The following is a 17,917-nucleotide window of genomic DNA, read 5'->3' as shown; positions in this document are numbered from 1 at the left end:
CAATCAGAGGAGTCAATAAAATTGCGATACCACCTAGCCAATTATCTTTCTTCTTTGTTTGTTTTCAAGCTAATAAAAGAAACTTACATCAACGAATTGTTAAGGTGGCGACATCTGTCCTTCAGTGGAATTATATTTAGTACGGACTGCTGCAAGCGGCAAAGTTGAAAGATTGTGAACAGTATTTATTTTCCGAGTTATTTGTGATTTTTTAATATAAAAAGTGTATTTAATTAAATATTTACAATTATTAACTTGTGTAAGTATTATGAGAATATAATTTTATATTTTTTTATACTGAAACACTTCTATATCGTTGTTAAAGATTTGTCAAATTGAATCGTTTAAAAATTTTTGCAAAAATGGCTACCGAATGCTTATGAATTTTTATTTGTAAATAATTAAATAAATTATTTTTGTATTATGAATATAATTTCTTTTTGAATAGTAATATTTTATTTTTTTAATCACTTAGGAATTATGGATGATGTTAAAAAAAATATTACAAGTTGCATGGAAAATAAAAAAAAGGTTATAATTTGGCATTTACATATATATGTATAATTTGTTTTCAAATAATTTTATAATAATAGAAATAATATTGGGATAATTTTGAAACTGATAGTTCATTAATTTGTATTTTTATTTATTATTACGTAAGACGTTTGTTGCATTTAAAAGGTAAAAGTAACGTTATATTTTGCATAAGAAGCATAATATTGAATTATATTAATTATGATCAATATCAACTATGTGCATTACAAATAGACGGGATAGTGTGATGTATATATATATCTATTAATCCTTTCGTTACTAGCGACCCATTTACGGGTCGTCCATTCGAAGTCCCACCATATGAATCACTGACCTATATGAGGGTCGTAATATTCGGCAATACGTATGTTCTAGCAAATTTATATGGAACGATATTCGCGCCAAAGGATGCCCTAACGAAAGATTTAATCATGTATAGGTAGATGAAGGTACATACACATACGTATATGTATATATATGCATATATATATATATATATATATATATATATATATATATATATATATATATATATTATTTTATTGGTCCAGCTGTGTAACTACATAGAACTATATATATATGTATATATATAAAACTTTACAAAATGCTTCGTGTATTGTAACAGGAGACCTTGTAAGCTTTTTTTATTTATAAGGTTATGAAATAATAAATTGTTTTCTAAATCGATTTACGTGAAATTGCGATACATAATACATACATACTCGTCTATCGTATTTTATATCAATATCAATAATCGCTTCGTAATTATGGATGTTTAAAGATGAAAATTGATTTCTTTCTAAATCTATAATCGTGATTGTACAAGTTAGAGAAGTTTTTTTTTGTTATTTTATTTATTTTTTTTTATTTATTTATTCATACGATTCGATAGAGACGACTTTTTGAGATCATAATGTAATTATATTTAGATTATAAATGTTTTTGTAATATTGATTAATGTGTTTCGAGTTAATTAGGATAAATTTTTGTCTTATTTCCTTTTCTCTTTTAATTAAGCGAGTCGAAATTATAACAGAACAAGCTGATTTACACTATTTGTATCATAGTACACTAATTACAGAAGTTATGAAATTGTTTTTTTTTTTTACATTTTGTTATTTGTGGTTTTTTTTTATACAGGGTAAGATAAAAGTCGCTTTTCTCGTTTGTAAAATAAGTTGTTATAAATTCTGTACTTCTGTTATGTTTTCAACTAACATTGCAATGCAGAAACTCGTTCTTCCTCGGTTAACATGCAACTCATTTTTCAAATTTCATTCAAGATGCACAAAAACATAAGAACAATATTGTTGTATAGTAACAGCATAAAATGCTAAACCAAAATACTAGTTATTTGTATAGCTGTAACCGCACTTCATTGCATAAACAAATTACTTGCATAATCGAATTTCTGGGTAAAGTGACTTTTATCTCACTTAGTATATTTAATGTCTCATCGCCTAACGCATAGAACTCTCATCGTTCTAAGAATTAATTTGCTAAATTGATCATCCATATATTTTTTGTTTTCTTTATTTCTTATTCGTATTATATAAATATCTGTTATATTTATTTTTTATTTTTTTAATATTAATGAAACAATTTTCAACATATTTCTTTCATAAACATTATAGAATTATTTAGTATGCCAATGATAACGAATTAGATAAATTGAACATTCAACATATATCTCCTCGTGTATGTTCACTTATACAATTAGATTTTCATATTACACATAGAAAAACGTTCACCTCTCATCCTTTTATTTCCCTTTTATTTTGTTGGAAAACTAACGTATATTAGAATATACGTGTGTTCTGTGTGTATGTGTATGTGTATGTGTTTAGCTTACGTACAATATTCATTTTCATTCGATAATGACATACACACGATACGAGAGAAAGTATTATAATAGCAGATATGTGTTTACATATTCCCCCAGTAATGTTTATAAATTGTCAAGTGCAATGTAATTTTTAATGCTTTCGTTATTAGCGATTCATATACGCAATACGGAAGGGTTAATATAAAAAGAAGAAGAAGAAGAAGAAAAAGAAGGGAATACAGTTTAGCATGATTTTGCAATTCATATTTACAGCGTAAGATTATTGTTTTTAGCAAAATGATCGTTATCGAGAATTCGTAGCACAACGAATTTCTCTTAGTAATTATACGTAAAATAATGCATTCAAAATTTAATTAGAAAATAGCATATATGTCTATACATATATATATAGAAGTGTTTGTGTATATATATGTATATATTGCAATTATTGACTTCCAACCGTATAAATATGACTGAATATCGAAAAACCCGTAACACATCTGGTATCCATTAGAAACTGGCAGTATTCCAACGATTCACCCTACTAAATCATATTTTTGACATATCCTGCGTAAATCGAGGAAAGCTCTGCTGCGCGCTATCGTACAATATTAATTCAATATTAATTAGAAAAAGAATATATTAAATAAACAAAAAAATAACAAAGAGCTTTACGTTTATATTTATCCAAAGCAGCTGCCTATTTCGATTCATGTTGATATACCATATATTTCTCGTATTATTTGTTATCTAGATGATAATTTATTATACACACAACACAATCTTTTGTATAATTTTATCAACGAAAAAAAGTATCATAAACAGCAACAGCATCAAATGCAGGGTGTTCCAAAAGTTTCTACGCGAATCAAAAATTTTTACATGGTTTTGTAAATTTATTTAAGAACTTTTGAGTCTATCTAGAAACTTTTGGGCCCTACTTTCTAATATACATACATATACATATATAATATTCAGGTACTAATTATTTTATTCTATATCAGCAAAAAACGTAGTAAATTTTACAAACGATCGATCAGACGAATCAAATTGATCTTCAATATTAATTTTTGAGGATTTTTTTTTTTCATTATCGTTATTATCAATGTCCTTTTAAGAAATGCACGTACATGCTACAAAGTGCGTTTAAAAGTTTTCCTTTTTTTTCATTTTTTCAAATCTTTTCCTTGCTTTTTTTAATTTTTTTTCTTTTTTCTTTTCAATCTTGATCATTGTCGCAGAGAGAAAAAAATTTCTCATCGACGTTCAGTCTTAACTATAAATATTTTCTTTATTTTCTTTTCCATAAATCATTCACTATCATCAATTTGTTTTCGTATTGTGTATATTTAATATATTTATTATAATACTGTAAACGTACACAAACACGTAATCTAAGTGCGTGTACGCAAGGTTCTTTTTAAACGCGAATGAGAATATTTAACAATTTTGTAGAATGTTTATATTTTATTGTGTATGTGTGTGTGTGTGGTGTGTGTGTCCAATTTTTTCTTTCTTTTTTTCTTAGAGACCAGCTCCGAATATAGATCATTGTATATTTTCTATTATTTTATACGTAACAATATAACGTAATGTAATACACTTTGTTGCACTGCACTGATTTTCTCCGTGCGTTGGATATCTAATAGCAAAACATTTGGGAAATGTATTGTATTTACGCACGGATTAGGAAGAAATCGATCCATCGAACTTTGCCGGGATATTAACACCAAACCTACCATGTGAGGTCAAATGACCGAGTACTATTGTAATTTGTAAAAATGCGGTAAAAACACATATAATGTACATCATTTATTTCTAAATAAAGGAATATATATATTGTCTACTATCTAATTGGCTACAATCTCATTCTATAGCGATCATTTGATCGCTCACGGTAGAAATAGGTAGTATACATGAAATGTCGATAGATTTAGCGTTAAACACGATATGTGTTTTGTACATGACATACAGGGGTATCGGAGATTCTTTTTCGGTCGAAACGATGTCAGCGTGTTTCATGCACGAAAATAAAAAGAAACAAATCTAATTATTCGATCATTTTATTACTGTCAATGGAATCGTTCTTCACCTTTTCGCAGTTGTATATGTGTGTCTGTAATAGTATAACTAACGTCTCGTTAACGGGAATAAATATTTTAGTCTAATTTATACAGGATGGGAACAAAAGTTCGTAGATCATTTTAAATATTAATAATTTTTTTTTCTTTTTTTTTTCAATACTCCATTAGCTAATTTTCAAGTAAAACTACAAATTTAAATGTGAGTCTATAAAGTCAATCTTCAAAATCGTTAGAGAACTTTTGGCCCACTCTGTACATGGTGTTATTACATAACTAGGGTATTCGATTATATACGTGTATGTAAATCGACTCATTACGAACTCGATTCAGTTCGCTCGTTCGAGATATAAGTAAATACAAATAATAAGATAAGTTCGTTTACATCCAATGTTTAATTAATCAGAGATACACTTGCGCGCACGTGTTGAGTTCTTAATAAGACAAGAGAGAATATATTTTTCGATTATTTAATTTTTTTTTAATTTTTCTTTAATTATCTTCCTTATTTTTTATCACGACGACAAAGACAAAGTCCACGGAAAGATCGAATAGCACGTTTCCTTTTATTTTTGTTTTTTATTTTTTTTACTACCATAGTTTCCGTTTTTTTCTTTTGCCGTTTAAGTCTTACAATTATCTAACTTATGTTTTATTTTTATAGAATATTTGATTAATGTCTTTTTTTATTTAGGAATATTTTTGATTATCCTTATTTTGAGTTATTCCATGGAAAACGTCGATCGATCCGTTTTCTCTACATATACACATACATATTTCGTTTAAACGATACATACATATACATACACGCATACGCACACGCATGCACACACATACACACACGAGTCCAACGATTATGTAAACACATTTGGTCTTTCGTTAACGTAACACTCACGCATACGAAATAGTCGACATCAACATGCCTTAATAGAGAATCGATTTTAAGCTCCTTTTTAATGATTGAAAAGCCAGACAGTTCTGGGTATTATTTATAGATTTATTTTTTGACCGAGCATTCCTTTTCGTGTAACTGAACGTTTTCTCCATAAACAATGAAATGGTTTCAATCTATAGATTCAATCCTGACATAAGACTGCCTAAATTTCTATGAATTCTTCGAATTTCACCCAACTTTCCACCAATATGTATAATCGTGTTTCCAAAATTATTAAGGCATAAAACATAGTGTGTGTTACTTATGATATTTTGTTTAAAAGCTTAAATTACGCATATTATACTAACAAGGAATGTTTCTTTAAACACTGGTAGTAATTTGTTCGATAACAGTAACGTCACGATAACGCCTAGGTCTCGTCCTATAAGGATCCGGTTGATGAGGATGACTCAAACCTTCTGGTACACTCTTGCTTGGTCTAAGCGGAGTATGAAATTGTGGTTGGTAATAATGTTCGGCAGTGTGTATACTCTCGCTTTCCCTCTCGTGCATGTTCTCCTCGACGTCGAGTGGTACATGTAGGGATTGAGATTTGGGTAACCTTGGTCTTGGTGGTGGTGGACAGGCACAAGGCGGTGGTACGGCACCAAAACTGGATAAACGTGGCCCGGGTAAAACTGGTGATGTCGGTTGTCGACCCCAACCAACCAAGAAGAGCAACGCGGCGCCGCACAAGGAACTCAACGTGCACGCATAGTAGCCTACCCTTGGGCTGCTAGCATTCATGTAACCTACGTGATAACGCAAATTTAGTAGACCCACCGAGACGGTACTTAACCTCCTGCGATACTTCTTACATCTCAAGTTTTACTCGTTAAGACCTTCTCTCTCTCTCTCTCTCTCTCTCTCTTTCTCTCTCTTTTTTTCCTTTTTTATTTCTTTTCGCTAATATTAACAACCAACCACTTTGTCACCGGTGCTGAACATTTCTTCTATTTACGTCTTTCATTTAGCAAATTTAACATCTTTATTATTTCAATTAAATAATGTAACTCTGTTCATTACTAGATCACAATTTTGATTTTCTTCATTATCTGACAAGGTCCTTCTCAAATTATTATTATCTCTCGAGTCGTGTTAACATTTACTTACCAGTAAGAGGAACTCCGAGTAGGATGGGTAAAGCTTCTGCTGCTTGAACGAGAGCCCAAGATCTCGCGAAATGTCTTGCCCTTACTCTTTCGAGAGCCAACATCTTGAGGGAGTAAAGGGCACCACCAAGAGAAGCTCCATAAAGGCCTGATGCCAACACCAATCCGTGATAACCTTGCACACTACCAAGCGCCACCTGAGCTACGGCTTCAAACAAATATACAACCTAAATCGAGATCGTTCATCGATCATTTTATCTGTTGCAGAATTTATTAAAAAAAATCATTTATTTATATTTTTTTTAAATTCCTAAATTGTATAAAAATTTAACATTGTTGACACGTTTTCTCGTATGCATTAACTTTATTTCAATGTTTTTTTAAATTTCAATCGATAAAATCATAAATATTCGAACAACAATACGAGTCAATGTTTTCTTCGTATTTATTTTATTTTTTGAAAAAAAAAAAAACAAACAAACATTGCTGCATTATTTGTTTGAAATTCTGCTTTAAAAAATATTAGTAATTGTGTTGTATTGAAGAACACAACGATAGATTATTAATTATCTCATTCAATATTTAATTTTATTCGTAATGCGTATACGAATGTGTGTCAACGATGCACGAGTTATTTTAACAAAATATTTTCGTTATTGTTTCCATAATATTATGCTCTTTAATCATGTTAATTAATCGGGTCTCGTATATCTTATCTTATTTTTTCTCTTCTTTTCGAAATGTATTCTCTTCCGCATCTTATCTTTTTATCTTTCTTTTTCTTTTTCTTTTCTGTTGTTTTTTTCTTCTTTTTACCATCTTTACGGGTGCAATATATTACAAGTTCTTACATTTTTCTTGTCGACGTCGGTTCTTACATTCTTTCTTATTCGCAACATCAACATTCGTTAACTTGTACTTTCTCTGACACTTGCCTGTTGAATATTTTAAAAGAACTCTGATATTATCGTCCTAGTTGATTTAATACAGAATGGTCCACAAGTTCCAAGGTGAATCAAAAAGTTTTTACATAATTTTCAAAATCAATTAACATTTTTTCAATACTTTCATTTGACTTATAGTTTTGTACAATTTTACAATAAAATTAATCTAAACAGTTTCAACACAGAGAAATAGATTTTAATAATAAACTTTTGAATCATTCTGTAGAATAATCTTTCCATCTTTTTCTCCTTTTTTCTTTTTTAGATAATAGATAAAATTTGCAAGATAGATCGTTTTCATTTTAAATGCGAGAGAGAGGTACTTTACTGTTCGATCATAGTCAAAATCATTTGTTAGTTTCTTATTAAACGTAAATACGGACACCTACGCGCACAGTTCTTTCGCGCTATTAAGGACTAATAGTAGAAAGAAAATTGCAAATTCTTTTTCTGGGATAGTTTATCTTCCACAAGTGAATACTGCTTGGTGTCGGGAGTAAACTCGATCCTGCGGAGCGAGGATAAGCCGCTTTTTGGGTTTGGAACTCCCTGGCCGTATATTTAGCGCTCTCACTTGTCAAGTTTCTTTTCTTGGTGAAAAGAGGAATTCTTTACTTACACACACGAAACCTTAGATAAATAAATGTATTATATATTCTAGCGTTGCTTAAAAATACTATAATCTTTTCTTACTTTTAATCTCGAGTTTCTCCTTCATATATTTTTTTTATTATTTTTTCTTTTTTTTTTCATAGCAATTTGTTTTCTAATTAAGTATGCGAAGATATTACGATTAAATATGTACTTTTTATCATGCAATTATATTATTACAACCCAACGTATAAACGTGATAATAAAAATGACAGAACAAACGTTAGAACAAAAAACAAAGTAAGAAGAAGGAAAGTTGAACATTTCTAACGAGAAATTTCCTTAGTGAAAAATAATTTTCTATTCGTCGAGACGACGGACGATGGTTATCATGTAACTAACCCATACCATTAAAAAGTTCGTCAATTAGTCCAGTCAAAATAGCCCTGAAATCGGGTTTTTGAGCTATACGGCTGAAAAAATATGGAAATTATCAGAAAAATGCGTACAATACTGTGGGCAAAGTAAAAAAGTTCTCAACCACCGGGAAAGGGGTGAAAAAAATTAAAAACTACCCCAAAATACGATTTTTGGATTATATGTTGAAAATATCAAAAAAAGTTTCAAATAAAAGTTGTAGAGCAAAAAATTTTAGGCCTATCTATATCAGACCATGTTTCCCCTAAAACGCACCCTTTCACCCCTACGACGGTTCAAAGTACTCAAAAAATGAAAATTCAATAAAAAATATAAAAATTGGACTTTTAAAAATTTTTTTTTTTAATTATCTTTAAAAAACTACAAAGAATAATCGTAGGGAAACAAAAAATTTTTTTTTTCATCCCTTCTATTAAAAATCAAGGGGTGAAAACGGTTTTTGCTCGATATTTCGCTTAAAACGGGTTATTTAAAAAAATTTTCTTTTTTCATATGAATTTTTAATTTATTTTTTAAATTTTGGTGTTGAATTTATATTTATAAATATTTACCTGTAGGAAATATCCCAATTTAAAGACAGGTAATTACTCCCTTAGTCCTACGCCTTTGTAGAAAGAAACAGAAAATGAAGCTATCCTGCTCTTACTCATTGTGACGTAGGTCGCCATGGCACGCATGCGCAGACTCTTAACTTCCATGCGTGCAAGAGAGATAGACAACCTATTGTTAGCTTCGTTCAAATGTAAACAGTATAACTCGATGAAACCCTTTTTCTTAAATATATTCTCTTTTTCTTCTATATTCTCTATAGCTCGAGAGTCTCGCGCGCATCTGTGACAGCATGATAGATTTTTGAAAATATTTCAAAAAGTAAGCGAGATAAAGCGATTTTGTATTAATTATGTTTTGTAGACAATTTTATTTGCTACAAAAAAGGTTTAGTACTAAAATATATTATCTTCCTCACTTTTCGAGATATATTAAAAAAATTAAAAAACTATTCCCACCTTTTCTTACATTTTTGAAAATATCTCAAAAAGTAAGCGAGATAAAGCGATTTTGTATAAATTATGTTTTGTAGACAATTTTATTTGCTACAAAAAAGGTGCAGTACTAAAATATATTATCTTCCTCACTTTTCGAGATATATTAAAAAAATTAAAAAACTATTCCCACCTTTTCTTACATTTTTGAAAATATCTCAAAAAGTAAGCGAGATAAAGCGATTTTGTATAAATTATGTTTTGTAGACAATTTTATTTGCTACAAAAAAGGTGCAGTACTAAAATATATTATCTTCCTCACTTTTCGAGATATATTAAAAAAATTAAAAAACTATTCCCACCTTTTCTTACATTTTTGAAAATATCTCAAAAAGTAAGCGAGATAAAGCGATTTTGTATTAATTATGTTTTGTAGACAATTTTATTTGCTACAAAAAAGGTGCAGTACTAAAATATATTATCTTCCTCACTTTTCGAGATATATTAAAAAAATATGATTACTCTCTTACCTCATACTTTTTATTAAGTTTCACTACTGACAAGGACAGCGCAAGGTCTTGCCCTCTCGGATTTTGTTCAAATTTTGCAGGATGATAGATTTTGCTTACCTTTTTACGAATATATAGTGTTATAGGAGCCACTACTCAATAATTTTTGAGATATTTGCCATTAAAAATGCTTATGAGGCTATCTAGTGTTTAAATTTACTTCTGAAGTAAGCAATGGTATATAATAGGTTTAGAATAACGACAACGATTCGGCGATTCGTTCCTATAGTGGGCCGAGTCTTTTAGGGTTCGAATCTTGGGAGGTAAATTTATTTTTTTTTCTATTTTTATATGTAAAGATACATAATAGAGTTTAAATAAGTTGAAAATGAAATGTCTTAAATGACTAGAAACCTTATAAGAGTTTTTTTTTTTATTAGCATTTGTATATGTTCTCAATTCTCACTATTTTCAAAATAAATATCAATGATTAGACTGCTAAAATTTCTCAAAAAATCACGAAAATATATCAAGACTTTTCTTATTTTTGTTAATTATTAATCTTAATCAGTAATTAAGACTTTCCTACGCTTGTTATAATAAAAAAAAAATATGTAAAGTGTTTTAAAATACATTAATAGAGAGAAATAAATGATAAAATTTATTAAAATGTAATAAAAAAATTTTTTTTAAAATTTTAAAACTTGAAAAAAAATAGTAGTTATCGAAGGCCCACGGCCAGACCGGCCTAAAACGTAAAATTAGTAGGTTTGCTTTAAAAATTATGAAGAAAATCTAAATATGCACTCACTTTAAAAAATGCAATTTAAAGTTTAAAAGTCGAAAATTACGTATTAAGACACTTTAAATAATTTTTTTGAATTTTTTTTCGAAAAGTACATTGAAAAACAAAACTTTTATGTAGAATGGTAATTTTCATTTGGATAAGTTTTAAAAAAGGTACGGGCTAAAAACCACAGAAAGAGCTGCTTTTTAAAAATTCGATATTTTTCAGATATCAGGCAGATCAAAAAATGCCACAATTTAGGAGGAAGGGTTTTTCAGTGGGTACTAAAAGATACCAAAAAATGGCGGAAATCAAAAATAAAAATTTTTAAAACCGTCCGATTTGGCGTGGAATGCCCCATATGTACAGAATAAGATTTATTACAAAACAATAAAAGCATTTCCCAAGTGAGAATAGAGAGTAAACAGTGATTCAGCCCTACGTGAGAATCTGAATGTACACTGCAATAAACATATCGAAAAAAAATTAATTAATTAATAAATAATATAATTAATAATTAAAAATTAATTTGTCTCGATATTTTAGTATTTTTTCAAAATCATTGATATTTATTTTGAAAATAGTGAGAATTGAGAACATATACAAATGCTAATAAAAAAAAAAACTCTTATAAGGTTTCTAGTCATTTAAGACATTTCATTTTCAACTTATTTAAACTCTATTATGTATCTTTACATATAAAAATAGAAAAAAAATAAATTTACCTCCCAAGATTCGAACCCTAAAAGACTCGGCCCACTATAGGAACGAATCGCCGAATCGTTGTCGTTATTCTAAACCTATTATATACCATTGCTTACTTCAGAAGTAAATTTAAACACTAGATAGCCTCATAAGCATTTTTAATGGCAAATATCTCAAAAATTATTGAGTAGTGGCTCCTATAACACTATATATTCGTAAAAAGGTAAGCAAAATCTATCATCCTGCAAAATTTGAACAAAATCCGAGAGGGCAAGACCTTGCGCTGTCCTTGTCAGTAGTGAAACTTAATAAAAAGTATGAGGTAAGAGAGTAATCATATTTTTTTAATATATCTCGAAAAGTGAGGAAGATAATATATTTTAGTACTGCACCTTTTTTGTAGCAAATAAAATTGTCTACAAAACATAATTAATACAAAATCGCTTTATCTCGCTTACTTTTTGAGATATTTTCAAAAATGTAAGAAAAGGTGGGAATAGTTTTTTAATTTTTTTTTAATATATCTCGAAAAGTGAGGAAGATAATATATTTTAGTACTGCACCTTTTTTGTAGCAAATAAAATTGTCTACAAAACATAATTTATACAAAATCGCTTTATCTCGCTTACTTTTTGAGATATTTTCAAAAATGTAAGAAAAGGTGGGAATAGTTTTTTAATTTTTTTAATATATCTCGAAAAGTGAGGAAGATAATATATTTTAGTACTGCACCTTTTTTGTAGCAAATAAAATTGTCTACAAAACATAATTTATACAAAATCGCTTTATCTCGCTTACTTTTTGAGATATTTTCAAAAATGTAAGAAAAGGTGGGAATAGTTTTTTAATTTTTTTAATATATCTCGAAAAGTGAGGAAGATAATATATTTTAGTACTAAACCTTTTTTGTAGCAAATAAAATTGTCTACAAAACATAATTAATACAAAATCGCTTTATCTCGCTTACTTTTTGAAATATTTTCAAAAATCTATCATGCTGTCACAGATGCGCGCGAGACTCTCGAGCTATAGAGAATATAGAAGAAAAAGAGAATATATTTAAGAAAAAGGGTTTCATCGAGTTATACTGTTTACATTTGAACGAAGCTAACAATAGGTTGTCTATCTCTCTTGCACGCATGGAAGTTAAGAGTCTGCGCATGCGTGCCATGGCGACCTACGTCACAATGAGTAAGAGCAGGATAGCTTCATTTTCTGTTTCTTTCTACAAAGGCGTAGGACTAAGGGAGTAATTACCTGTCTTTAAATTGGGATATTTCCTACAGGTAAATATTTATAAATATAAATTCAACACCAAAATTTAAAAAATAAATTAAAAATTCATATGAAAAAGAAAATTTTTTTAAATAACCCGTTTTAAGCGAAATATCGAGCAAAAACCGTTTTCACCCCTTGATTTTTAATAGAAGGGATGAAAAAAAAAATTTTTTGTTTCCCTACGATTATTCTTTGTAGTTTTTTAAAGATAATTAAAAAAAAAAAATTTTTAAAAGTCCAATTTTTATATTTTTTATTGAATTTTCATTTTTTGAGTACTTTGAACCGTCGTAGGGGTGAAAGGGTGCGTTTTAGGGGAAACATGGTCTGATATAGATAGGCCTAAAATTTTTTGCTCTACAACTTTTATTTGAAACTTTTTTTGATATTTTCAACATATAATCCAAAAATCGTATTTTGGGGTAGTTTTTAATTTTTTTCACCCCTTTCCCGGTGGTTGAGAACTTTTTTACTTTGCCCACAGTATTGTACGCATTTTTCTGATAATTTCCATATTTTTTCAGCCGTATAGCTCAAAAACCCGATTTCAGGGCTATTTTGACTGGACTAAATGTCGTGTCTTTAACTAAGGTCCCCTCAATTGAAGAGAGTTGGAGTAGAACCGAGGACCATCCCTTTATCTATGTCTTTCTCTCTCTCTCTCTCTCTCTCTCTCCTTTCTCTTTCTCACTTGGTTCAGCCTCTTATCCTTTTGAAGTCGACCGGGCTCTTTTCCCGGTTGTGTTACTCACACATATACTCTTTTTCTCTCTTTCGCCATTCTCCGACGAGGTTCACCCTCGGTTACAGTTTCTCTCCACATAAAAGTATTTTCCATTCTGGTTTCCATCCCTGCTTCCCTTCTTCCCTCCCCCTTTCTCGTCCACATCGTTCTCTCTTATTCGTGTGTCCGTAGAACGATACCTATATAGGTGAATATTATAAGAGTGAAAGAGAGAGAGAGAGAGAGAGAGAGAGAGAGAGAGAGAGAGACGACACACAATCGTTGAAAAGTGGTTGGTTCGTACTGAGAGGACATTTAAAATCTTGTGGTCGGTATAACCACGGTGTTTCGAGAACACGTTGTTAAATATTTTATAATTGTATGTAACTTTTAATTCGTGGCATTTAATTTAACATTATTATCCAGATTTCGTTGTATACATTTATAAATATTAAAATAAATATGGCATTATATGTACTAAATTTTAATGTTTGATCGTATTTTGTTTAAAGATGAAAATAAATGTAAATTGAATTACGGAGATTTAACAGAGAACGGATTGTTTAAAATTTTATCAAAATCACAAAAGAAGAATAATTATGTTAATAGACAAAATTTTTATTCTCCATTTTAACTTAATTCTATTTATATTTCTTTTTCCTTTCTTTAATTTTTAAAATTCAAAAAGAGATATGTATGTTAGATAAAGAGTAGAGAAAAGAATAGCTTCGGTTAAAAGAATTTCATTATCGTGATTACCTCGAAACGTTTAAACTTTGATTACCTTTTTTTTTTTTTTTTGACTTAAACGTTAACTCGCGTGAAAACTAGACAGTTGCCGGGAGCAGATTTTTGTTCCTTTACTTCTTTCTCTTTTTCCTTTTTTTTTTTTAACAGTCTGTTTAAGTGTCCACACACCAAAAAGTGTACATCGAGTTTGAACTCTTTCTCTCTCTCTCTCTCTCTCTCTCTCCGCTTTTCTATATAACAGAAAAGTGCTTTACCTATTGGTCTTTTTTCTCGACTTCAAAAGTCAATTAAAACATTCGTTCTCTCTTTCTCTTTTAACAGGTTCCTACCTAGAGGCGTATCCGTCTCGACATACGAGATCCTTCTGTATCTTTGATACAAACGATATCATTTTCCATCTTTGGTTAAAACGATATCCTTCTAATGAATTACTTTCTAATCATTTATCGAGAACTTTGATGCTTTTCATCTTGGAAAGAAATAAAGAAAGAAAAAAAGATATTTCAACTATCGAGATTTTTACGGAGTTTAACACATTTGAAGATGTATCGATGGTATAATGAATCTTTCGACTTTCTTTCTGCGGGTAATAAAACTTAAATAATAGAACTATTTTTCTCTCTTTTCTTCTTTCTTTCTTTTCAAAAAGTAATAAAATTTGTGGTTGTGTAGAGTAATCGCGATAGTATCGAACACGTTCTTATATTTTTTGTTCCACTCTCATTTTATATTTGTTTTTTTTTTTAAACCAATATAGAGAGAGCAAAGAAATAACGATAATCGTGCAATATATATGTTCGAAAATTGTAAACACTTTAATAAAATTGAAAATTGTCACGTTCAAAGTAATAATCCACATTTTAAAAATGGGATATATACATTATTCCACGATCGATATGTGCAGAGTATATTTACTATGATCGTGATACGAGTTTTCTAGCGTATTTTTCGAGATACTCGAGAGTTTCACATCTCTTTTTCTCTTTTTTTTTCATGAAGAAGAGAGAGAGAGAAAAAGCAGAGGGTTAGCACATCGGTATAACCGCCACAGATCCGAGGAAAATATTCTGGCGCGTTCTCGAAAGGCTCGGTGGTTTCAACGTTTGATTCATACGGATGCATAGTAGTATAGAAAAGTGGCTTGGATGTGTAACAGTGTGTTCTCTGTGTACTGACCAACTCCGAGAAGTGCTGCTTGGCAGAGATATTGCCTGGACACCAAGCACTGAGCAGATGGTCTAGCTGTAACTACCCCCCATGCCGCGCAACCCAGTGCTGCTGCCAAACCCAAGCAGGTCTGTAGTAATACCAACGAACTTGCTTCCAGACCGTCTTGATATCCTTGCAATGCCTGAAAGTGAAGTTTCTCATTAAGCATCCTTCTGCATCTTACAAATCTCTTCCCCCTCTCCACCCCTTACTTCACTCCCTCACCAATTCCACTTCTCTCTTTCAGTCTCTCTTCATCATCTTTCTTCCACCCCTTTAAATTTCTTGGAACCGATCGCGTCGAGACAATTTTTTCTTCTTCTTTGTTTTTCTCTTTCTTTCTTTCTTCGACAAAAATACAGGAAAAAAAGAAAAAAAAATGAATATAAAGAGAAAAGAAGTTTCGTTCTAGCGATGCAAATCTTATAATTAAGCTTCTCGTTAGCTAACGAGCCCCTTTTCCGATCTTATTCCTTTTTTAGTTATCCATTGTCAGATAAAAGAAATTGCGTGGAATCGGATTTAACACTCGGCTAGATACCCTAACGAGATATTGTTAACTACGAGAATTTCATTTAGTTCTAAGATTATTTATTATTTCTTAATTATGATCTTCTAATTGATTATTATTTTTAACACAACTTCGTGGATTGAGTTCTTTCAAATTCGAAATTTCATTCGTTTCAATATTTTACTGTTTAACGCGGCACGAACATACTGATAAATTATTTATATATTTTTTTTCTTTGTTGTAAGTTTAAAATTGACTTACTATGTAAAATGCTGGAGTGTAAAGTCCGAAACCAGCTGCACCAGCTGCCAACATCAACATTCTGACTGGTCTACTTCCCAAAGGACTGAGATCAACCAACGGTTGGGTTGGTACCTTAGTTGCTGATTTTTTTCTTTCACTTTGGTACGTTGATTTTTGAGATGTAATATTGCTCTACGTTGAGGATGGTAAAGAGAAGCACTCCTATAAATCAGACCAAGGAAAAAGGCCAAGAAGAGTGCTCCTGTAACCGCCTGCAACCCTAATCTCCAGCCTAGCTTTCTGAAAAGACAAAGACGTTATTAATCCATGTTTTATACAGTATGCTACCTAAGCAATTATTTTCTAACATGAAGATCACATTTTTCTTTGTTCTTGTCTTACAATAAATTCCTCAACTTTTCTAATTATTATTTATTTAAGTATTGTTTAAAAATATTATTCTCTCTTTTTCGAGAATATTTCAGTGTCTCAAAGGACACACATCGATCGGACATTTTTTTGTCTTTAAACTTTAATCTCGTTTTGTTATAAATTGATATCGTTTTATAAGAAAGAAGGTTATTTGTAACTTAGCAAAGCAGAAAATGGAAAAAAATAAGCGTAAAAAATAGAAAGGAAGGGAAATGAAATTGCAAGAAAGGAAATGTGTGTGTGTATGTATTTGGTAGATTATAATGCACTGTGTTGTACGTAGTACCTCTTTCGTAACATTCCAAAAATTTCCTAGACAAAGAAAGACCTTGAATTCTTTACTCTTTTGTCTTACAGTGAAAGCAACTTTAAAACTTTATATACGATATAGAACGGGGTCATTTGCGTTTATACGAGAAATAGAAAAAAAATCTTATTTCTTTTTCTTTTTATTTTATCTTTTTTAACCATTGTCTTTTTTTGTCTGATTACGCATGAAGGGTGATAAGTGTGAGGACAGAAAATACGCGAATAATTCATGTTTAATAGTTGAAGCGTAAAATTATTGATAATAAAGTTCCACATTGGTAGAATAATTATGTCGATTTGAAAGCTTGGATTATTAAAAAAGAAGGAAACTACGCGTTGAAGGGGTTTCTTTTTTTTTTTTTTTAAATTTCAAGTGATCGTTATATATGAATTTCTGTTTCTTTTTTTTTTTTTATTTTGTAATTTCTTTTTTTTCTACGTATTTGTTTTTCTTTTTATGTACTGAATCAAATACAAGGACGAATTTTCATGTTTTACGTAGAATGAGATCTGCTCGATGGCTCTTCAACTACTTTCCGATAAAAACATTGAAAGGCGAAGAACTTTACGATAGTCAAGGACGAGACCTTTTCAGAGATTTTTAGCTTGAATTTCCCTCTCTCTCTTTTTTTAACTTATTCGCTCACTCACTCTTTCACCGTAACTACGGTAACACGAATAGAGATATAAAAGTGCGTGGGAGTAAACGTATCTCCTGTATCCCGTCTAGTTAAATTTACTATGTGAACGAGTGAGTGTTGAGCTGATGCTGGGAGAATAGTAGCAGTGGTAGTAATAGTAGCAGCAGTAGTAGTATTAGTGATTCCAGTAATAGTAGTGGGCGTAAAGAAGCGTACGGTCGAGTGATATATTTCACGAAAAAAAAAATAAAAAAAAAAGAAAGAATAAAAAATAGAAAGAAAAAGGGATAGAGAGGAAGAAAAAAAAATTACGCGTAGGTGTTTCCTCGGTAACGACAAAGCGTGGGCGTGCAACTGCATTTTCATTCAAAGCTAGC

General features: G+C 30.3%; 1 protein-coding gene across 1 annotated transcript in view; it reads right to left on the bottom strand.

Annotated features, from left to right (window-relative positions):
* Nucleotides 1-624: 624 nt before the first annotated feature.
* Nucleotides 625-17,917, bottom strand: part of LOC107065044 (monocarboxylate transporter 10) — a 150,489-nt gene continuing 133,196 nt past the window's right edge. The window contains 5 exon segments of the mRNA XM_089169925.1: nucleotides 625-6,126; nucleotides 6,488-6,694; nucleotides 15,372-15,546; nucleotides 16,177-16,322; nucleotides 16,325-16,458. Of these exon segments, the coding sequence (XP_089026051.1) occupies nucleotides 5,696-6,126; nucleotides 6,488-6,694; nucleotides 15,372-15,546; nucleotides 16,177-16,322; nucleotides 16,325-16,458 (1,093 nt within the window). The 3' untranslated portion in view covers nucleotides 625-5,695.

This window comes from Polistes dominula, unplaced genomic scaffold (assembly GCF_049000335.1).
Source record: "Polistes dominula isolate Pdom_NZ unplaced genomic scaffold, Pdom_raw_medaka contig_49, whole genome shotgun sequence".
Classification (NCBI taxonomy): Eukaryota; Metazoa; Arthropoda; class Insecta; order Hymenoptera; family Vespidae; genus Polistes; species Polistes dominula.
The sequence above is the reverse complement of the archived record's forward strand: the minus strand, read 5'-3'. Positions and strand labels throughout refer to the sequence as shown.